At 45.5% G+C, this 23,801-nt stretch overlaps 2 protein-coding genes across 3 annotated transcripts in view; one reads left to right on the top strand and one right to left on the bottom strand.

The window, feature by feature from the left end:
• The window catches only part of SREBF2 (sterol regulatory element binding transcription factor 2), a 70,680-nt gene extending 52,123 nt beyond the window's left edge, over window positions 1-18,557 (bottom strand). For both annotated transcript variants that reach the window (XM_007523428.2, XM_060189051.1), the window contains exon 1: window positions 18,325-18,557. In XM_007523428.2, the coding sequence (XP_007523490.1) occupies window positions 18,325-18,412 (88 nt within the window). In that variant the 5' untranslated portion in view covers window positions 18,413-18,557. The remainder of the gene's footprint in view (window positions 1-18,324) is intronic.
• TNFRSF13C (TNF receptor superfamily member 13C) overlaps window positions 1-23,801 on the top strand; it is a 328,540-nt gene that overhangs the window by 77,887 nt on the left and 226,852 nt on the right. The window lies entirely within an intron of this gene.

Genomic DNA, 23,801 nt, shown 5'->3' with positions numbered 1-23,801 from the left:
ATGTTAATTATTCTCATGCCTGAGGCTTTTAACCATGATTCTTCTGTTTACCTTTCCACATTTTATTGAGTTTAAACTGTTTAAACAACCTTAAAATCATACTAGAAAGGACTTCCAATTATAATGGAGTTATCAATTATAGTAAACTTCTAATCTGCTACAAGTTTTGTTCAACAAGTAAGTGAATTTCAGCTGTCAAAGTCTTCACATGAAAAAGCATCTACTCAAATGAAAATTTCTGGAAATCCACTTGGACCCGTTCTCTGACATCGCCCACAAGATGGAATGATTACAACACCCCCGGAAACCAATGATGAGACCTGGCACGACCTGAAGAAACAGATTCACAGACTCCAAAGCTCACTCTACAGAAAAGCAGAATTCTGGTGGCCGACATTCCCCATCGAGACAGACGTGCAGCATTTCATCCTCTGGCATTTTCTTCTGTGGTCAGCTACTTTGGACTGACACCTCCATCGGACTTACTGGTACTCGTTGCTGTGTTTCTCAAAGACTAACTTCAGCCAGAGCCTTGGGACTTTATAGGCCATGTCCCGTCGCCTGCAGGCTCTGCCCCAGAGGCAGAAAACTCCCCCTCCTTATTAGGTTATGCCCACAGAGGCATGAAACGCCCTTAGAGGCAAGAGATGCCCCCAGAGGCATGAAACGTTCCCAGAGGCAAGAAATGCCCTTTCGCCTGCTAGGCCTTGCCCTTTGAGGCAAGAAAAGCTCCCCTTGGCATCACACTGATTATTGCTGCTCGTCTATTTTGTTTTCCATGTCTTATGCCAGTTCTTTTGAAAATGCCTGTACGATATAGGTTTCTGTTCACCCCACAATGGCCATTAGTTAAAAAGAAAGGGGGAATTGTTGGTATGCATGAGACCCCTTCTGTTTCATTTGGTTTAAATCCCCCCTGCTTAACACTATTCTATTTACATAACCACTGTTAACACGTTCCACCCTCCCTCCAGGGCACTGTGGTTCAGTGATAGGATTCTCGCCTGTTCTGCCCCTTTTTTGTCACACTCTGATTTTCACCAGTCACTTTTCTCTCCACCCTCTCTATGTCACATCCTGTTTCCACTCTACTTGGCAAGTATATATAAAGACAGCATTGTGAGTTTTAGAGTACTTTACCTTGAGTTTAGCTTAGCTCGTCTTAGATTGTGCTGCGTCCTGCATGAATAAAGAGATACTGCCTACAGCTCAACTATGAGTCCCTGGTCGTCTGTTACCTGCCCGTGAAGCCAACCCGGCGAAAACAACATAACCCATCGAAAACAACAGGGATATATCCTAAGGAACCCAACAAATCCTTACAAAAAGATTTGTGTACACATATGTTCTTGGCAGCACAATTTGTAATAGACAAAACCTGGAAGCAACCCAGGTGTCCAACAACAGATGAGTGGCTGAACAAGTTGTGGTATATCTACACAATGGAATACTACTCAGCTAAAAAAATGGTGATTTCACCGTTTTCAGCTGATCTTGGATGGACCTTGAAAAATTCATGTTAAGTGAAATAAGTCAGAAACGGAAGGATGAATATGGGATGATTTCACTCTCAGGCAGAAGTTGAAAAACAAGATCAGAAGAGAAAACACAAGCAGAACCTGAACTGGAATTGGCGTATTACACCAAAGTAAAAGACTCTGGGGTGGGTGGGGGGAGAATACAGGTCCAAAAAGGATGACAGAGGACCTAGTGGGGGTTGTATTGTTATATGGAAAACTGGAAAATGTCATGCATATACAAACTATTGTATTTACTGTTGAATGTAAAACATTAATTCCCCAATAAAGAAATTAAAAAAAAAAGTGGTGGCTGTGACTTGCACAAGATCTCAAGCAGGTATGTGAGAGACAGATTGAGGCAGAAACCTCCCTCTTCCTCTTCCAAAAGCACCTTGCTCCACAATTCCTCTCAGGAGTCCCTCCCTGAATCCCCCAGCCAGGCAAGGGCTCCACCTTCCAACCCTTATCTAAGACCAGGCTTCACACTGTTGGGATGGGACATTTGAAAGATGTCTACTTTATACCATTTATTATTTTGAAATGCCTGAACTAAGAGAGAAGTTAAAACTATACTCTGCCATCACCATTTCCACTCCAGACAAAGATTAAGTAATTTGTGCAATGTCACTCCGTCAGCAGGTAGTGAAGCTGGGATTTAAAGTCTAACTCTGAGCCACCACCCCTTAAGGATGTCTTGGTTCCATTATAGCATGGATGCCACCAAACAGAGCCTGGCATTGTGCAGATGTTTGAGAAGTGGCTCCCTCACGAATGAGAGCAACCACCTTCATCCCAGGAAGGGAGGCAGTGTCAAGTCCTGTGTTCCTGACTCTACCTGCACCGGCCTGTTCTCTTTCACTCTCCTGGAACAGGGAACTATATATAATTAGCGCAAGATGTCTATGACCCACACAGTCAACAGCTGCCACCTCTCCAGATTCAAAGGAGGTCTCGAAACTTGACATCAGGCTCAACCTGACGCTGCTGACTGGCTATGGAAGAAGGGCAAACGCTAGAAGAAGAAGAAGCGCAAGATGTGAGAGTCAGCCTCCAAGGAAGAGATCCTGCACAGTCCAGCTATGCAAAAGGAGGGCTCATGTTTCACAATGCCAGGTCAACAAGAAGTGTCAACAAACTCAGGCACGGCCACTATATCCAAGCTGTTCTCTGGCTAGTTTCCATAGCAGGGGGTTTCAATTTTATTTCAGTTCTCAAACCATTCAGGTAAAAATGAAAGACCCCAACAACCCAGTCACTATCTTACCCTTCCACTTATCACCATCCCCCCAACTTCCTTAAAGCTAAGGACAAACGTAGTACTTGTGAAGCATATTCACTAGCACTAATCTATGCTGAATGCTGTATTTAGTGCCTTGAATGGGCCCTATTACACAGCAAGCGCTCCAAACTGTGGGTCCTCTTCCCATCTTTTTTTTTTAATTTTTAAAAAATATTTATTTTATTTATTTATTCCCTTTTGTTGCCCTTGTTTTATTGTTGTAGTTATTGTTGTTGTTGTTGTTGGATAGGACAGAGAGAAATGGAGAGAGGAGGGGAAGACAGAGAGGAGGAGAGAAAGACAGACACCTGCAGACCTGCTTCACCGCCTGTGAAGCGACTCCCCTGCAGGTGGGGAGCCGGGGTTCGAACCGGGATCCTTATGCCGGTCCTTGCGCTTTGCGCCACCTGCTCTTAACCCGCTGTGCTACAGCCCGACTCCCCTCTTCCCATCTTCTATCTCACAAGGAAGACAGTAACTCAACCAATTCCACAGGCCATCATAAATGCAAGGAAACACAAGCGTCTCAGAAAAGGATGTTAGAAGAATGGATCCATCTTAGCAGACAGTGCAAGCTGAGCCTACAAGGATGAAGAGTTTTGAATTAGGAGAGGATAAAATGCCAGCAAAGAAAGGAAATAGTTGGAGGAACACCACAACACCACAATACCAGGAAGCACCCCAGAAGTCACTGAGTTGAGATAAAGTGTGGGACAGAGTGGAGAAGTGGAGCTGCCCCAATGCCTGCATAGAGGCAAGGATATGTAGTAGACAGAAATGGCTGGCCAGTCCATCAGCAGCAGCCCCCTCCCATTAGTACCCTGATCTTCCTTTCAGAGACCCCCCACTGGGTGGTCTTGGCAAGAGATGAGGCTTCTTGCCATCTAATTATTGCATGTTCCCACCAGAAGTGTGTCTCTTGCAGGAATGACCCACAGAAATTGGGGCACAGGGGGTGGGGCGGTAGCACAGCAGGTTAAGCGCACGTGGCGCGAAGCCCAAGGACCAGTGTTAGGATCCCGATTCGAGCCCCCGGCTCCCCACCTGTAGGGGAGTCACTTCACAGGCAGTGAAGCAGGTCTGCAGGTGTCTATCTTTCTCTCCCTTTCTCTATCTTCCCCTCGTTTCTCAGTTTCTCTCTGTCCTATACAACAACAAATGACAACAACAATAATAACCACAAGGCTACAACAAGGGCAACAAAAGGAGGGAAAAATGGCCTCCAGGAGCAGTGGATTCATGGTGTTCATGGTGCAGACACTGAGCCCCAGCAATAACCCTGGAGGCAAAAAAAAAAAGAAAAAGAAATTGGGGCAGAGATCACTGTGGAATACAGTCCTAGCCAGGTTGCTCCTGAGCCTCCTCCGCTCAATGGTGTCCATTCCCCAAGACTCTCCAGCTTTTCTGTCGGCCCATCATCCTTCCAACAGACTTTTCACTTCAAGCTAATATGAAGCAGTTTTGGCGGCCTATGGTCAAAACTCACTAGCACAAAATACACTGAAGTAGAAGCACCTTGCAAAAACTGTTTAAGGAAATTAACAGTTGTCAAGACACTAGTCCGCAAATTATGAACATACTCAGCAAGCAGCCACGCCTCCTAAAGAGTCACTGGCCCAGCTTGTAACAAGACTCTCCTCTCCTTTACCCCTAAAGCCTTAAGACCGTACTCACTTAGGAGCTGAGTAGTAAGTAGTAGCGCAGAAGGTTAAGCGCACGTAGCGCAAAGCGCAAGGACCAGCATAATGATCCTAATTCAAGCCCCCAGGTCCCCACCTAGAGGGAAGTTGTTTCACAGGCGGTGAAGCACGTCTGTAGGTGTCTCTCTCCCCATGTCTTCCCCTCCTCCCTCCATTTCTCTTTGTCCTATCGAACAACAACAACAATATTAACTACAACAAAACAACAAGGGCAACAAAAGGGAATAAATATTCTTTAAAAAGACCTTACTCACTTATAAGATCACTCCCAAGAAGCCTCCTCTACTAGGTAGGTGCCCTTACTGGAGGCCAACCCAAACCTAAGAAGGGGATAGGTGGGTATGGTGTATACTTTGGGAGACTTTTAGCACACTAAAGTTTGACAGCCTGTGTCATTGACTGTGCTCTGGTAATACTGAATCACATGTTCAAAACTATTCCCAGCTTTATTCTAAGTCTGTTCACTCACCTTTCACAACTCAGTTCAGATTATTCTAACCCCCTCATTAGTGCTCTCCAAATTTGAAGTTTGCTCCTCTGTAAGGTTTCTGTTACTTTTTACTGTGTTATGACAGGCTGTTTAGATGTCGGCTCCTTGAAAGCTGAGACTGTTTCATTCATTTCTGATACCCTCAGAATCTAGCATTGTGTTGGGAATACAGAGGACACACATTTATACTTAAACCAAAGCAGCACTCTGGCATATATGGTGTCAGGGACTAAACCCAGTGGTTTAAAAAAAAAAAAATAAAAGTGGTCTAGAAGATGGCACAGTGGATGAAGCAATGAACTCTCAAGCATAAGGTCTTGCATTTGACCTCTGGCATAGTATGTGCCAGAGAGATGTTCTGGTTCTCTCTCAAATAAACATATAAATATTAAATCGTAATAATACTGTCTCAGAGGAAAGCTTGGAAGAAGCATTATTTCCCCTGTGCAGCTCCGGAATGGAAAGGACCTAAATCAAGCAGACATCAGTGTAACAAGGCGGCTCCACATCTGGTTCAGCGGCTAAAGTTTCATCACTGTTCCAAACTCACACTCTGAACTCAACAGACCTGTTCCACAGAGCGCAGAGATGCAGGCACTAGATTACAAGCAACATTCAGACACATATTCATTAGCAATTCCAAAGGCCTGGGAGATGCAGAAAGAGTTCTGTTTTCCAGTTTCAAAGTCCTTCAATAGTTCAGGGTTGGTTTCTAAACAGAGGCTCCCTAGGGAGTCTTACCTTGAGGCCCAACCTCTGAGATTCTGCTACTTTAAAAATTCCATGTCAACAAAGTTTAACCCTTGAGTCTTGTGGTCCAGAAATGGAACATTTCAGCCAGCACTCTGACTGTTCCTTTGTGTCCCACCCATCACACCTACAAAAGCCCTTTCAAAAAGAAAAAATAAACATACCAAAAGGGTATGCAAAAAACCGAAAACCCCTTGGATCTAAGAGCCAATCTGTAAACTGAAGTTCTTCGTCTATTTTCAGAATGAAGAGACTGTCTTTTTATATGCTTCATTCTTTATTTCCCCTAGGTTATCACTGTAGCTCCGTGCCTGCACTGTAACTTCACCGCTCCAGGAGATACACGTGCAACACTAGCGCTGCTCATGAAGTTTCCCCACAGAAGTGGAGACCAGGGCCTGAATCCTCCAGGTTCCCATGCGTGTTAACTTGTGGACTCTACTAGGGCACCACTGCCAAGGCCCTTAATTGTTTTTTTAAAGGTTCTATTTATTTCGTGAGTTAGAAAGAAAGGCCAGAAGGAGGAAGAGGAGGAGGGAGACAACAACCAGAGCAGCACTTTGGCATCTATAGAATAGGAGATCAAACTCAGGACCTCATGCTTCAAAGTCCAAAGCTCTACCACTGCACCACCTCCTGCCCCTCACTTAATTCTTTTATCTCCTACAATGCAGACATTCCCCACTCCCAGTGTTACAGGGAAACCTAAGGCCCAGAGAATGAGTGTAGCCGGGTGTTGAGGATATAGCCAGTGGCACAGGCTGTGAGGAGGATGAGGGAGACAGCATAATGGTTATGCAAAAAGACTTTCATGCCTGAGGCTCTGAGGTTACAGGTTCAGTTCCCAGCACCACTATCAACCAGAAGTGAGCAGTGCTCTGGAAACAAACAACCCACAAACATATGACATAGACATTTCTTCATAAATACAAGCAGGGGATCCTGGGCTTCTACATTCTACTTTGTGTTCACAAAAAAATACAGGTGTTGGGAGTCGGCTGGTAGCACAGCGGGTTACGTACAGGTGGCGGGAAGCACAAAAAATGGTAAGGATCCTGGTTGGAGCCCCAGGCTCCCCACCTACAGGGGAGTCACGGTGAAGCAGGTCTGCAGGTGTCTATCTTTCTCTCCCCACTCTGTCTTCCCCATCTCTCTCCATTTCTCTCTGTCCTATCCAACACAATGACATCAATAACAACAATAAAACAACAAGGGCTGAATTGGCATATTGCACCAAAGTAAAAGGCTCTGGGTGGGGGGGTAGAGAATACAAGAAGACTGACAGAGGACCTAGTGGGGGTTGTATTGTTTTATGGAAAACTGGGAAATGTTATGCATGTACAAACTATTGTATTTACTGCCAAATGTAAAACATTAATTCCCCAATAAAGAAATAAGAAAAAAAAGGAATAAATAAATATTTTTTTAAAATGCATGTGTTCTGGAGTTGAATGCATCTAGAGACTGAAATCAGTATCCTACCATCCACTATTTATGTGAACTGAGCCTCAATTTCATTTGTAACATTGCAGCAAACTGGAAAAAGGAATAAACACAAAAACCTAATATGACAATTTAGGGCTTCACATACTATGAGGGATTTCCTTACACGGCCAGCACTGTCACCAATGCTCAGCACAAAACTGGGCGCTATGTAAAGGTTCATATTCATACTACAGGTCTGTCCCTGTGGGGTGTGAGGCACGTGGCAGGTGCTAGCCTACACACTTCCAAAACCTGGTAAAGGACAGGAAAGCGAAGAGGACTACAATGAGTCAATAATTAATGAAGAGCCAAATGAGTCACATGTGTACTCAGGATAAATGACAATATACCTCCTGCATACGGTGCAAATGAAAATGCTTGTTATCAAATACATTCATGCAAAAGGAATTACACAAAGAAAAAAATATCATAAGTCAGGCCCACCAACTGGGAGGGTTGAACAAGGATAGAACAAAGGACTTGGGAGTCGGGCGGTAGCACAGTGGGTTAAGCGCACGTGGCGCAAAGGACAAGGAATGGAATAAGGATCCTGGTTCAAGCCCCCGGCTCCCCACCTGCAGGGATGTCACTTCACTGGCGGTGAGACAGGTCTGCAGGTGTCTATCTTTCTCTCCCTCTCTCTCCATTTCTCTGTCCTATCCAACAACGATATCAACAACAACAATAATAACTACAACAATAAAACAAGGGCAAAAGGAAATAAATAAATATTAAAAGAAAAAAACTTAAAAAAAAAAGAACAAAGGACTTGCAGGTACAGGGCCCTGAGTTTGATCCCTAGAAACACACATGCCAAAGCAATACTACGACTCCTCCAACACACACACACCAACCAGGAAATAGTTACATCTTTAAATAAATGAGAGCAAGTCAGGTTCAGTCCTGCCTAAGACGTAATTACAGAAAACCCACACAACTAGATCAGAAAAACTTTCAAGGTTGATTTTTAGAAGTTCAAAGTAAAGTACTGCACAAAATGAGGCTATCATAACAAAATAGTATTTCCTAAAATATCTACAGATAGTAGTGAAAAGTGAATCACAATGAAAGAAAGCAACTTGCAGAATAGCATTTATAGGGATGGAAAGCCCCCAAGTAACACACTGAAATTTTAGAGCAGTAACGGCTACTACCCTGTGAGTGTATGAAAGAGAACTCAGAAGATGCAAGACAAGAGGCCAACAATAAGGAACTGCTGGACCTTCAGGAACAATTTTTCAAGTTGATTATTATTTTTAAAAATAATTATTTCCTTTGTTGCCCTTATTATTTTATTGTTGTTGTAGTTATTACAGTTGTCGTTGTTGGATAGGACAGGGAGAAATGGAGAAAGGAGGGGAAGCCAGAGGGGGAGAGAAAGATAAGACACCTGCAGCAGACCTGCTTCACCACCTGTGAGGCAACTCCCCTGCAGGTGGGGAGCCAGGGACTTGAACTGGGATTCTTATGCCAGTCCTTGCGCTTTGCGCCACGTGTGCTTAACCCGCTGCACTACTGCCCGACTCCCAAACTGATTTATTTTAAAAAGATTTTTATTTTGTGGGATATGAGAATGAAAGCTGAGGGGAGAAGAGAGACATCACAGCATCAGTCTGGTACATGTGGTAATAAGGGTGGCATGAGCTCTAAATTGGCAAAACATGTGGCCAAGATAGGCAGAATAAAGGAACTAGAATTCTGAACTCTGCCTGGAAGCTGAGAGGAAATGAATGGGTTCTTTCCTACATACTCATAGGAGTGTAAACTGATATATTCATGATGAACAGTAGTCAAATAAGACTTGCCAAAATCACAAATGCACAGAGGCAGAAGAGAAGTTGTTTCTGGCCTTGAGTTGGTAGGGTACAAGACTTGCATACCTGAGGCTCCTTCCTGGCTCGATTCCCAGCATCAAATAGGCTAAAGTGGTACTTTAGCTTTCTTTTTATTTTAATATTTTGTATTTATTTATTTATTTCCTTTTGTTGTCCTTGTTGTTTTATTGTTGTAGTTATTATTGTTGCTGTTGGATAGGACAGAGAAAAATGGAGAGAGATGGGGAAGACAGAGAGGGGGAGAGAAAGACAGACACCTGCAGACCTGCTTCACCGCCCGTGAAGCGACTCCACTGCAGGTGGGGAGCCGGGGGCTCGAACCGGGATCCTTACGCCGGTCCCTGCGCTTTGCGCCACGTGCGCTTAACCCACTGTGCCACCGCCCAACCTGTCTTTCTCTTCACCGCTTGTGAAGAGACTCCCATGCAGGTGGGGAGCCGGGGGCTCGAACCGGGATCCTTACACGGGTCCTTAAGCTTTGTGACACCTGGGCTTAACCCATTGTGCTACCACCCGACTCCCAGCTTTCTTTTTCTTTTATATGAAATAATCCTTTAAAAAATTTATTTTTTCCCTTTTGTTGCCCTTGTTTTATCGTTATTGTTATTGCTGTTGTTGTTGTTGGATAGGACAGAGAGAAATTAAGAGAGATGGGGAAGACAGAGAGGGGGAGAGAAAGATAGACACCTGCAGACCTGCTTCACTGCCTGTGAAGCGAAACCTTGCAGGTGGGGAGTCGGGGGCTTGAACTGAGATTCTTATGCTGGTCCTTGCGCTTTGTGCCATGTGTGCTTAACCGGCTGCGCCACCCCCCGGCTCCCCCTCCCCCCATTTTTAAAGAGCTTTTTGATTCCTGTTATCTGTGATGCGGATCTTACTTTGACCTAACAATCCACTTACAGTCAATTCTCCTGCACCTATATCTGTGTGTGTGTGTGTAAACAGTGAGCTTACAAAGTTATTCACTGCATACTGTTCTTAACAGTATGACCTGTAACTACTTTCAAATATCTATTAAAGAGACTTGATTAGTGAATGATAGTGTATACAATGGAACACTACATAGCAGTAAAAAAAAAAAAAATGACTAGAGAGAACTCTAAGATATATTGAGATTTTTTTTTTAAAAAGAAGACCTACTCTGATACATGCAATGTTTGGCATCAAAGTGGGAGTTTGGCCTCAGGCAGTAAGCCCTGCACTTTACCAGTTAACTGGGTTCTGGATTTTCATGAAAACATCTTTCAAAATAAGGCCAGGGAAATAGCTCAGCCTGCTAGAGTAGCAATCTGCATGCCCAAGGATCCAGGTACTACAGATTCAATATCTAGGACCAATTTATGCCAGAGCTGAGCAGTATTCTCATCCTTTCTATATTCCCTTTACTCTTTCTTATAATGAACAAATAAGTAAAACAGATTGGAAAGAGAACTCACCGGGTAGACTGTGTTCTTTGCCATGTGTGGCCTAGGCTCAAGCCCCAGCATTGCACAGAGGATGCCATGCATGACACTGGAGAAGCCCCCAGTGCTCGAGTGTCTCTCCTCTCTGTCTCCCATCCAAGTACTAACCAGGCCTGACCGTGCTTAGCTTCCAAGATCAGATGAGACTGGCCATAGAATATTCTATCTGGATTAAAAAAGCAAATCTAGAATCATGAGACTTTGACTCCATCAGAAAAAAAAGGAAAACAAAAACAATTGTGTGTCTTAAGAGGGCAGACATATCTGAGAGAAGATTTTTATAGTTCCCTTTTATATATTTTTTATATTGAACCATTTTGGACAAAAAGTAATTTTCAAGTTGTAACTGCCAATCACCACAATTATTTATAGCACTAGAAAATGTTTTATTTTCATTTGTTAACATTATTTTATGCATGTACTTCCTGAATCTGCTTTTCCACTGAGAGAGACCAAGGCAACTGTGTCCCTCGGCGCCACATGCATTCTCATGTGGAAATCATCCAAAAGCGATTTATTCATAAATGTTAACACAACTATGTTCATGAAAACCTGCCAATTATATGATTACTCCACAGGGATATGGCTATGCAAGTATTTGCCTGTTCAAATGTATTACACTAAATTACACAGCTATTATATCTCAACTATTTCAACATCTAGCAACTTGCTGTGAAAAATGTTTTAACAGTTCATGTATATATTAATAAAGTTCACACAATAATCCAGAAAGACAATTTAATATTCAGGAAGTTCTAGTTGAATAATGTTGCTTAAGAATTTCCTCTTTAATTACAAAATTAAGGAGAAAAGACATGAGTTAGAAATAAAAACATACTTAAAAAAAAAAAAGCCAAGACATGAGTTGAGTATGAGAACAGAACAGTCTTCAGAGTGGCAGGTGGGGCTCAGGAACATTAGGCCAAAGGCCTGGGTCTGAATGCAGAGAATGTTTGTCAAAGGTGAGGCAAAACAGACCCAGGAAGGAGAAACCCAAGTGGACTGGCTCAGAGGTCTGAGCGACCAACCGCAGATGTGTCCTAGGAAACATAATTGGATGAGAGCAGGAGCTTAAAAACACTAGACAATAAGCTGAGAGCAACAGCAGTTCTTTCATTCTAAACATTAGTGACAGCGCTACAGACCCAAGCAACAAATGAAGCTTCTGTCTAGAAAACAGTACACGGAGGGGGGAAATCCAGATCTGCTCTTAACTAAGCAGTTTTTTCAAAGTATGACTCATTGGAGAAGCGTGAAGTTGGTTTCTCCTCCTCCTCCTTCCTACCTCTCCCCAGTGTACTGACCACACCCTAACACTCTGGCTCACAGAGTTGGCCACTCCACTTCTCCAAGGGACAGCAAGGTGGTGGTGGTGGTGGGGTCACCTGACATGCTGAACTTGGAAGTTCTTTCGTCCTCAGACACACCTTTACAGAGCTCCTCAGTGCCAGGCACTGTAGGAAGACTGCTGAAGATGAAGCTGAATGTCAGCCTGGAGAAGCCAACAGAGCTCCAGTCAGTGCAACTAACAGGTTCCTCTGCAGACTAAGGCAGGGTGAACATTAGTGACCAGAGGACTGCATGAGTGCAAGCGCCTGACAGTATCTCCCAGGGTCCACTAAGTAGGGATTGGTGGCTTAGCTACATCATGAACTTCAGAACGTCCAGGATAAAGATAAATGTGTATGAGTTTCCAGAAGAAAAAGCAGCAAGTCCCACAAAAAAGAGCCACAAACAAAATGGTAATTGATTTATTTAGTTAGTTTGTTTTTAACTGCCACCAGGGTTAACTCAGGGGCTCATTGCCAGCACTATGAATCCATGACTCCTGGCAGCCAATTTTTTTCTTTTTTCTTCTTTCTATTTTGTTTGATAAGACAGAGAGAAAATGAAAAGGGAGAGAGAGAGAGAGACTGACCTGCAGCCCTGCCTCACCACGTGTGAAGAAGATTCCCCCAGGGGTGCCACCTCTCGCCCCCGAAAATAGTAACTGACTTCTCATTTACTGGACACCAGGTGACAATGAGGCAATTCTTTCTTCTTCTCCTTCCTCTTCTTTACAACAGTGCACTGTTTAGCTCTTGCTTATATTAGTGCTGGGGACTAGACCTGAGACTTTAGAGTCTTTTGATAACCATTATGTTGTTTCCCCTGTCCTCCTTCAAAATTCTGATGTAAAGCTATTTCCAGGTGGTCCAAGAGATGGCACAGTGGGAAAAGCACTGGACTCTCAAGCATGAGGCCCTGAGTTCAATCCTTGGCACCACATGTACCAGAATGATGTCTGATTCCTTCTCTCCTTCTTTCACATTAATAAATAAAATCTAAAAAAAAGATAATAAAATAATAAAGTTATGTCCAGTAATGGAGCACCCTTAATTTATCTCCAAAGTACTCTTCCCCAGGAAGTTAGTAGAGAATGTGCTCCATCCAAACAAAGGAAGAAAACAAAAAGAAACAAGATGCAGACATCAGGGCCTTCAGCATCATCCCTAGGGGCAAGGCTGTTCAGCTGTCCCAGGACAAGTGTGGGGGAGAAGAGACAGGTAACCTTCAGGTAGGGCAAGAGAGAGGACTCCAGGGAGAGTATCTACATAGGGGTAAAAATAATCACTTACCATGTTGAGAGTTTCTGTCATGGGATCTGGGTTGAATCTGCCCTCAGAATATACAAATAACTAGGTGAGGGCAGATAGCATAATGGCTATGCAAAGAGACTCTCATGCCTGAGGTTCCAAAGTCCCTGGTTCCATCCCCTGCATCACCATAAACCAGAGCTAGAGCAGTGCTCTGGTAAGGAAAAGAAAACACAGAAGAGTACAAAAAATGTGTAGGTTTACATAAGAGAAATGAAAACAAGTCCACACAAAAACCTATAGGTGAATTTTCAGAGGAGCTTCATAATTCACAGTATACATAATATACATTAGGAACATAAACATACTCATGTTCATAACAGCCCTGAAGTTGGGAGAAATCTAAATATCTATTCTGATGAATAGAAAATAAAGAGTGGTGTACAAGGGAACACAGATGGACCACAACAACTTTATGGTAAGTGAAGGAAGCTAAACATTGCATGATCCCATTTATATGAAATACCCAAATGAGCAAATCCATAAAGAAGTGAACTCATGAATAATGTCTTCAACCCTCCTCAAAGAAAACAGCTTCTTCTATCTGGCCATCACCCACTCATTCCTGACCCCCCTCTGGTTTATTTAACCTTAAGCCCTGACATTTGAGTGCTGTCAAAGGTCTGCGTAACTGCCTTGTCATCCTTGGAGTTCCTCAGCTGTACTTACTGTCTCATCACTTAACACATGAGTAGCTCACTTCCTTAGTTTATTACACTGCCCTATCTTGATCTGACCTCCTGGTTCTAGCTTCTTCTTTCACCTGCTCAATGGGGAATACTTCTCAATCTCCACCTCATTTTAATCTGAGCATGCTTCCCACTTCTTACTGGATACTCACCTCAAGCACCCCACTATAGCTCATTTAACACAAACTCTCATTGTCTCCCCAAAACTTGCTATAAACTGTCTCAATGCCCAGGATCAAAGGCTCAATGAGATCTTAGAATTCCACCTCTTCTCTGCCCTCATGGTCAAGTCTTTCCCCCATTTTTCTTGTATCCAGGATAAAACCCAGTGTCTCTACCACTGAGCTACAGTTCCTGGCCTCCAGAGTCAAACCTTTACTGAGGTCATGTCCATGCATTTTGCATAATGATCACTTTCTGTGCAAATCCATCGCCCTCTCAATGATAACTCACACCCATTGGCTACAGTTGCCTCCTTAGCAGTCTTCGTGCCTAAGTTTTCCCTGCCTATCACTGCAGCTGAATTTTTACTCTTTTTTTAATTAAAAATTTTATTTATTTATTTATTCCCTTTTGTTGCACTTGTTGTTTTATTGTTGTAGTTATTATTGTTGTGGTTATTGATGTCGTTGTTGTTGGGATAGGACAGAGAGAAATCGAGAGAGATGGGGAAGACAGAGAGGGGGAGAGAAAGATAGACACCAGCAGACCTGCTTCACCGCTTATGAAGCGACTCCGCTACAAGTGGGGAGCCGGGGGCTTGAACCAGGTTCCTTCTGCCAGTCCTTGCACTTTGCGCCACCTGCGCTTAACCCACTGCGTTAACGCCCAACTCCTCACAGCTGAATTTTTATCTTTTCAAATCCATGACTAATAAGTCATTGCCAAATTTGAGAACCCTCCCTGCATTCTACATAACACCTGTGTTTGATATGAAGCCTCTACAATTTGTTTCCAGCTCAATTTTTAAATTTTAAAAAAATTTATTTTTGGATAGAGACAAGCAGAAATTGAGAGGAGAGGGGGAGATGGAGAGTGCAAGACAGAGAGACACCTGTAGCACTGCTTCACTGCTCCTGAAGCTTACCCCATGCAGGTGGAGGGAGACCAGGGACTTGAACCTAGGTCCCTGTGCACTGTAATGTGTACGTACACTTTACCACAAGTGCTACCACTCAAGTCCCATCTCACTTTTTAGATCTTATCTTCTATTGTTTCATTATACACACCATGTATCAAGATATCATAAGTAATCATTTATTCCTTTTATTTCTTTTTTACTTATTGGAAGATTAATGTTTTACATTCGACCGTAAATATAATAGTTTGTATATGCATAACATTTCCCAGTTTTGCACATAACAATACAGTCCCCACTGGGTCCTCTGCCATCATGTTCCAAACCCTCCCCCCTGGGGACCCACTCCAGAGACTTTTACTTTAGTGCAATGCCCTAAGTCATCATTTATTTCTAAGGTAGATGGATCCTTCTCCTTCCACATACTTGCCTTGCTGCCTCTAACACCTCACCTTTTGGGGATCAGCAAAAAGTCCAAACTGATCCCACTGGAAGAAGATCCCACCCCTTTGCCCTTCAGATGGCCAGTCTTATCACATTGCATGAGATTCTTTCTCAGAACAGAGATCTCTATCACAAAAGGAAGTGCTCTAGATATTCTACCACTGGAAACCTGGGGCCTGCCACAACAAAACATTCTGTAGTGGAACAAGGCCTTAGAGATCAACTAGCACACATGGTCTAAAAAAATAACCGAACAAAAACCTAAGGGCAGGAGTAAACAGCATAATGGTTATGCAAAGAGACTCTCATGCCTGAGGCTCCAAAGTCCCAGGTTCAAATCACCATAAGCCAGAGCTGAGCAGTGCTCTGGTAAAAAAAAAAAAAAAAGGACCTGAGCCAGTATTATATACAGTAACACTACTTATCCCTGAGCCAGTATTATATACAGTAACACTACTTATCCCTGAGCCAGTATTATATACAGTAACACTACTTATCCCATCATTCTCTGTAACACGAACCCATTTTATTTTCTTCATGCAGCCTAGCCAAATGTATTCATATTGTCTAGCTTTTTTTTCCTTCCATTGAAAATTTAAGTCCTGTAAGAGACAACAGACCTTGTATGTCTTGCACTCTGAATGTGGTGACAAGAGATTGGATGTGACCCCCCAGCATAGTACACTTGAATGGCACTAATGAGTCTCAGTAATATACACAGTGCTGATCCTGTCTTCCCACTGGCAGGCATGGTTCTCTGGGTAGTAAACACATCCTCTCCCCAACAACACACATACACAGAAGTACATAAACATCTGCCTAGAGTCTCTTCCCTCAACGGGCTGGCTCCTAGGAGCATGTGGTCTGGCCACCCCTAGTCTAACTCAATCCCAAGGGTTGTGTCCAGTATAGTTTGGATTAATCCAAGGTCACTAAATTCATTCAAATATTTAAGTCCAGGAGCAAAAAAATAAGCATGAATAAACCTAAGGTCCTTTCTTTCCTGGAGCTGATGTTCTGGAGGTAGAATGGACTAGTAAGTGCCCAGGGATATTTATATCTGTAGACCTCTAGCCTTTTGCCTGACTAATCTCCAAGGCTTAGGCCAAGGACCAGCTCCTTGGTGTGTTCTTCCTGGCAAACCAGCTTTTATCAAGTTCCCTCACTGGTGATTTCAACTTAATGCTCTGCACAACTGTAAACTGTTCTCCACTCAGCACCAGCTTTATGGTTATTCATGTCAAATTCCAAGAAGCCATAATATTCTGCAGCTCAGAAATCACAGCTGGCACCTAAATACTTGTTGACCACTTGAAGACAGGGAGTCACTTTCCCCCAAATCTGGTATGAGAACCTATGGTAGTTTCCAGAATGTACATTTTAGTCAGAAATCTATGGGGATAAAGTTAATACTTAACCACAGGTGACTGAATAGATTACAAATGAAGACAGATAAGATGTGATTACAGAATGTGAATGCAAACCACAGAGGGATTTCTATTTGTGAGCTTGCTTGCAGGCAGCTCCAGACACACTTCTCACTGTACGTGTGTAATCTTGGGCAGGCTTCAGGATCCGAGAGAGGATCACATTAGTATAATGGTAGAGTCTACCTGATGGGGCTGAGAACACTGAGCGCTAGTGCTTGACTACCTGGCACTGAAGTGCTCAAAGCATGTTCGCTGAGAATTGCCTTCCCCTATTGAACAGTGGGCCTCAGCCTCTGAAGTTAAGAGCACTCAGTGGAAAGGTGTGCTGGTTTGATTTCGGAGTTCAGTTAGGAGTCCTATTACACTGTCCAGATGATCAAAAATGGAAACTGAGGAAAAGCTAATGGGTGAAGTGGGAAAATGAGAAATGGATCCTTTTCAACTTGCTGCTGTCACTTATCCCCGCTGTCCCTGATTCATCATCTGCTCAGGGGGATGCAACCGGCAAACCAAGCCGCCCTCTGTAAACTCAAGAGAATAATAAACCTGAGTTGGCTTAAGAGCATGTTAACATCTCATGTGATCCACAGGCAGTAATAACACCTCGTGGGGGTGGGGGTAAAGAAGGACGAGTGAAACAGTTTTCAATTTCTTGAGGCTTACAACATCACTGTCTATTACTGAGTTATGATTACTAGCCCAAGGGCCAGGTGAAAGTCTGACGTAGGGACACGAACAACGGCCCGGGAACTGGGCTCCATAACCAGCTTGGTGACCTTGGGCAAGTCACTGACCCTCTCTCCAAACCGTGGTTCCCGTGAAGGCAAAATGCCATCAGCACTGCCGGGAGAGGGTCCCTAGGCTCCTACCAGAACTTCCACGCCGCTGCTAGGGCCGCAGGAACAAAGGACACCCGCTCCCAGCCTCTACCTGCGGGGCCACAACTAAAAACTCGTGCTGCTCAACCCCTCGGCCGCGCAACGGCAGGCGCAGCCGGCTCCATCGGGGAGATGCGTCCGCGCCTCGCCGCCACCGCTCCCTTCGGATGCAGCCGCTCGCGGCCCTAAGTTCCCCGAGGGGCCCGGGCGGGAAGAGATGGGGCGGGGTCGCGGAGCCCGAGGGCAGGGTCCCGGAATGCCGAAACTGGGCCCCCGGCCGCCCCGGGTCCGACAGGTGCGCCGCGGCGCCGCGCGTGAGCTGGCGAGGGAGGCGGTGGCGAGCGCTCTCCCCTCAGGCCGCTCCGCGCGACGCCCCCCCACCCTGACTCCGTTTCTGGGCAGAAGGCTCACGGGAGCGGACCTCGCCGCTTCCCAGCGGAGTGGCCACGCCGGGGCGCAAAGCGGCAGCACCCGGAAGGGCTTGGGAGCAGCCAGGCGGCCGCGCGTGTTGGTCCTTCCCGCGCGAGCCGGGGCCGCCGGGGGGTGGGCGCACGCGCATCCGCATCCGCATCCGCACCCGCGCGCCGCCGTAACCCCTTCCTCTCCGCGCACCCCCGCGCTCACCCACCCACCCAGCCTCCGCTCACCGTCGATGTCCCCCAGGGTTAGCTCGTCGCCCAGCTCCGTGAGCGTCTCCATGGTCTCTAGACCGCCCAGCTCGCCGCTCTCGTCCATTGCCCGGCTCGGCGCAGAGGCCCCCCTTGCCGTCCCGCTCAGGGAGACACGGGGGCGGTACCGCCGCCACCGCCCATGACACCCAGCAGCCCCCGCCCGGTACCGCCTCACCGGCGGGTGCCAACAGCCGCCATGTTTGCTCCGCGCGGGAGGGGCGGGACGGGATTACCCCGCCCCCACTCGCGCCCTCCTCAGCCCCGCCTTCCGGCCGCGCGCCCTCTTGTTTGTTGTCAATGGGACCAGGCTGGTGCTGGCCAATGGGCTTGCGAAGCGGCGCGTGGGGTGATGGCGCGTCGTCGATCAGCAGCTCATATTTGCATGTAGAGACCACGCCCTTCAATGCCTCACAGCCAATAAAACGCGAGACCTCCGGCTCCCCAGGCTAGCCTTTGCTTTCCCGTTTAAAGGGAACTCTCGTTTTTCTGTCGGGTCTACTCCACACCATTCCAGACAGTAGTTGAAGACTGAAGGGTTAACGTGGTCCCCCGCCCTCTCCCCTTCAGCTCTGGTCTATCCCTTCCCCTCGTCGTCCCCCCCTACCCCGCACCCCTAGCCAGCTGTGGGAGCATTACATCATCCTCCCAGCTACCCACCCCGTGGGTAGCCAATCTGTTCCCCCAACACTGAGACCCAGAAGAGGCTATTTCAGTTTCGTCTCGCCACCCGCAGCCCTTGATAAAGGCGGAGCCGTGGGCCTTGGGCGCCACGTGGGCCGCGAGTCGTCCACGTGCAGGGTGCGTCTTGCCACCTCTTGCACCTTTGCACCTGCTGTGACCGCGGGCTTCCTTTGGGGTCTCACCCCCCACCACCCCCAGCCCTGAACCGCTCGCTCTGCCCCCGCAGGAACCCAGAGGCATGGCCCTTCCTCCTTTCTTGCACCACACAGCCTCCACTGTAGAGTTAGTCTCGACGGGAAAAATGTGCAAACTTCTAGGAATGTATCCTGAGGAATAAAGCTTGGCGGTCACAGCAGCTGCCGCGTGTGTGTGCGAGTGCACGCACAAAACCGGTCATCACACCCAGTAAAGCACGGATTGAGCAGATTACATTCACACAATGGGAAACAATGGCATCATTAAAAAGTGCACGCACAAATGGGTATCTAGCGACGAGACTTTCACATTCTATTGTTAAAAGGGGAGCTGAAGTTTACTGCGCTCTATAAAAGGCAGTTGTTGCTTTGTGGTCAACACTAAAAGTGTACCTGCCATGGCGCCAGAAACAGGGACCCGCTAATGCAGTGTAGCCTCTGGCTGGTTAAGTAACTGTTCTGAGCCTCAGTTTTGTCATCTATTCAATGAGGGAAGAAATAGTTAACTGTCATAGTTATAAAAATCAAAATAAGTCATTTGCATGTTCTTTTGACAATATTTATTGAAATACCTACATAACAGGCAATTTCTACACTCTGTGAACTTCAGTCTAATGAAGAAAGCAAACATCAAATACACAAGCATAAAATATAAGTAGCAGGTTGTGGTCCAGGAGGTGGCACAATGGATAAAGCATTGGACCCTTAAAAATTTTTTTTAATTATCTTTATTTATTTATTGGATAGAGATAGAAATTGAGAAGGGAGGGATAGAGAGGGTGAGAGACAGACACCTGCAGCACTGCTTCACCACTTGTGAAACTTTCCCCCTGCAGGTAGGGACCAGGGGCTCTAACCTGGGTCCTTGCACATTGTAACATGTGCTCAACCAGGAGAGCCACCACCCGGCCCCAAACATTGGACTCTTAAGCATGAGGTCCCAAGTAAGATCCCCAGCTGCACATGTACCAGTGATGTCTGGTTCTCTTTCTAAATAATGTCTTGAAATTTTAAAAAAGAAAAAAAAAAAAGTAACAGGTCTAGGGAGACAGCACAATGGTTACGCAGATCATCATGCCTGAGGCTCTAAGGTTCAATCCCCAGCATCACCATAAACCAGAGCTGAGTCGTGCTCTGGTGTCTCCATATATATCTTTATTTCTCTCATGAAAATACTTTTAAAAATAATCAAGGGAAAATAACAAGTGTGATGACACACAGAAGTGATGACTTGGAATGTCTGGAGAGGTTGTTGACATTTAGGATGAAACATAAAGATACAAGTTAGTAAAGACAGGAAGACAGTACAGGGGGAAAGGCCCTGGGGCAGATGAGTGGCTACACTTGGTGTGTAAGCCCTGGCAAATGAAGTGCTCATATAAGGTCACTGTTATAATGGGGCAGATAGCAACAGGGTGCACATTCTCCCAAGGAGGGCGAAAAGGATGGATGTCCCAACAGCTGAGTGTCATGGTCATGGGACAAAAGTGAATTTTCCTTTGCTTCTTGGTATTTCAATACTGTTGAAAATGGGTATGTGTAACAAAAAAATCTTAGGGGCTGGGTACATGAGTGTCTTTTTCATTATTCACATGGATGAGTCTTGGTCACGATTATACCAGTGACTCCCTAAAACTGAAAACCATGGGTGCTACTCTAGATTGTGCCACCCTCAAGTGAGTGTCTCAGAGAGCTCCCCACATTGCTGGCTGTCCTGCCATGACTCACCGTGGTCCAGAGTTTACCTGGGGGTGTCTGGGCACCAGTGGCAGGGAAAAGGGCACAACTCCCAGCTGGCCATGCCCAGAGGTCATAGTGCTAGCAAAGTGGCCTGAGAGGATGCAAATGAAGGCTCAGAAGAAAGTCAACAGTGGTAAACCCAGCCTCAGCAAAACACTGATAGTCACCAACTATCTGGTCCCTGGAGAGAAGACTGGTAAATGTTTCTTCCTTTACTACCCAAAAACCTGTTTTAGGCCTCAGAGACCTCCCCCTCACACTTTTAGAAATCAGTGAAGATGTCACTTTCCCCAGGACTAAGTAAGATTATTTACCCTGTTGTTTGACACAGAAGTGGGGTTTGTGAGAAACAAGCTTAGTTTTGAATACTCTGAAACATGAAGACGAAGGGCTATCAAGTGGCAACAGGGCATGTGATATGAACTCCGCGGTCATAGAAGAAAAAGGCAGAGCCTAAGAAGCTGAACAATAATCTCTCAGCGCTGGGTGGTGACATCTGTTACAATATACACAGGGATCTGGGTTCAAGCCCTCAGTTCCCACCCACAGGGGGAAAAAGTAAGTAGTGAAGCAGTGTTGCAAGTGTTTGTCTCTCTCCCTATCTTCCCCTTCCCTCTCAATTTCTCAGTCTCTATACAATAACAAATATTTAAAAAAGAAATCTCTTCATTTAAAGCAGAGGTGAAATACAAGAAATGAGGGAAAGACAGCAGCCTCAGAACAAGGCAGAGAACCCCAAGTGGGAAAATCAACTTAGGGAGCTATGTCTCTAGGGCATGGATTAGGGTTGGCAAGGGAACATGAAAGGCTGTAGATGGGGCGGGGGAGAGGATGATGGTGGCGACGGTGGTGGTGATTTACTTCCAGAGGATGTCTGGTAACGTCTGGAGACAATTTTGGTTATCCAAACTAGGAGAATGCTACTGGTATTGAGTGTGTAGAGGGCAAGAATGCTGCCAATCATTCTGTAACACAGGATAGCCTTCTGCAACAGCACAACAAAGAATTAACTGGTTCAAATGTAAACAGTACCACTGTTAAAGACAGCCAACCTTAGAGGATATTGGGATCTTCCCAGACTGTCCAGGGTGCCTTAGATGGAGCCTGAAAGGCCAGCAATGTGTAAAGCCATGCTGAAAATATCATAGAAGAAATCACTGATGCCATCATTGGGTACCCCTGGCACTGGAATCTAGAACTATCTGCCACCTAGGGCTGCCCCTGGTACCTATACCTCCACCAGTATGTAAGTTCCCATAGACTGCTGAGTCCCAAGATTGACTCCAAGCTACAAGGAGACTGGACAAACAAGGGCCCTCTGGCCTTTTCAGTTCTTGGCCTACCTGCCATAACAATCAACAATGGCAGCAAAAGGACAGAGATATGGGGAGAAGAGTGGCTCTATTTGTTCTTTTAAATGTGTGTGGGGTGGTGGGGCGGGCAGTAGCACACCAGGTTAAGCACACATAGTGTGAAGCGTAAGGACTGGCACAAGGATCCCAGTTCAAGCCCCTGGTTCCTCACCTGCAAGGGGGAAAGGGATCACTTTGCAAGCGGTGATGGTCTGCAAGTGTCTTTCTCTCCCCTTCTCTATCTTCCCCTTCTCTCTCAATTTCGCTCTGTTCTATCCAATAACAGCATCAGCAGCAACAATGAGAAAAAAAAAAAAAAAGATGGCCACCAGGAGCAGTGGATTTGTATTGCTGGCACTGAGACCCAAAAATAACCCTGGAGGAAAATAAATAAATAAATAAATGTGTTAGGAAGAGTCAGGTGGTGGCACACCAGATGAGCATACACATTACCATAAACAAGGATCTAGGTTTGAGTCCCTGCTCCCCAACTGCAGAGGGGATGCTTCACAAGTAGTGAGGTGAGTCTGCATGTGTCTTTCTCTCTCCTCCTCCCCCTTTCAATTTCTCTCTGTCCTATCAAATAAAAAATAAAGAAAAAAATTGCTGCTAGGAGCGGTGATTTGTAGTGCTGTAATCAAGTCCCAGCAATGATCTTGGTGGCGATTAAAAAAAAAAAAGCTATCAGGAAAAAACAGGCCTACTTGAGGGCAGAGGAAAGAATGATGGTGAAGAGAAGCTGAAGGTGTAGACCGGTCAGGAGGTTCATGGGGCCAGATGGGCAGTGGTGAAGACAATAAGACTGTGCCCTTTTCTGGCTGTGCATACAAATGTTCTAGGCAAACCTTTGGGAAGGATGAAGAACCATCAGTGAAAGAAAACTGTGTATGAGAAGCCAGGCCCTAGCCTCAGATCAGCAGTTTAGAGCTGGGTGGCGGGGCGGGGAGGACATACACTACCAAATTCATTTTGCAGTGAAATCATTGCACAGGAAGGAGTAGGCCAAGGATGCCAAAATCAATAAGATGAGAGAAGACTCAGGTTTCCTTGAGCTGTGTAAGGGTTGGCAGCTGGAGGTTTCTTTCTTAATTTTTCTTTTCTTTTTTTTTTATATTTATTTTCCCTTTAGTTGCCCTTGTTGTTTTTTTATTATTGTTGTTATTGATGTCATTGTTGTTGGGTAGGACAGAGAGAAATGGAGAGGGGAAGACAGAGAGGGGGAGAGAAAGATAGACACCTGCAGACCTGCTTCACCGCCTGTGAAGTGGGTAGCTGCGGATTTCTGAGGACAGTCCTCTGTCTCTCCCCTTTTAAGAGGTAGCTCCTGACTTGGCAAGGTCAGAGAGAGAGCTAGAACCCCCCACTATTAGCCCATTCTTTGCCTGGGAAAGAGATGACTGAAGGACAGTTACCCACTCATATCCCTGCAGCTTTCATATTCTGTCGCAAGGATGCCCTCCTGACACTGTTCAGCCAAACGCAGCTG

This window comes from Erinaceus europaeus, chromosome 4 (genome assembly GCF_950295315.1).
Source record: "Erinaceus europaeus chromosome 4, mEriEur2.1, whole genome shotgun sequence".
NCBI lineage: Eukaryota > Metazoa > Chordata > Mammalia > Eulipotyphla > Erinaceidae > Erinaceus > Erinaceus europaeus.
Note: the sequence above shows the minus strand (reverse complement) of the source record. Positions and strands in the feature narration are given on the sequence as shown.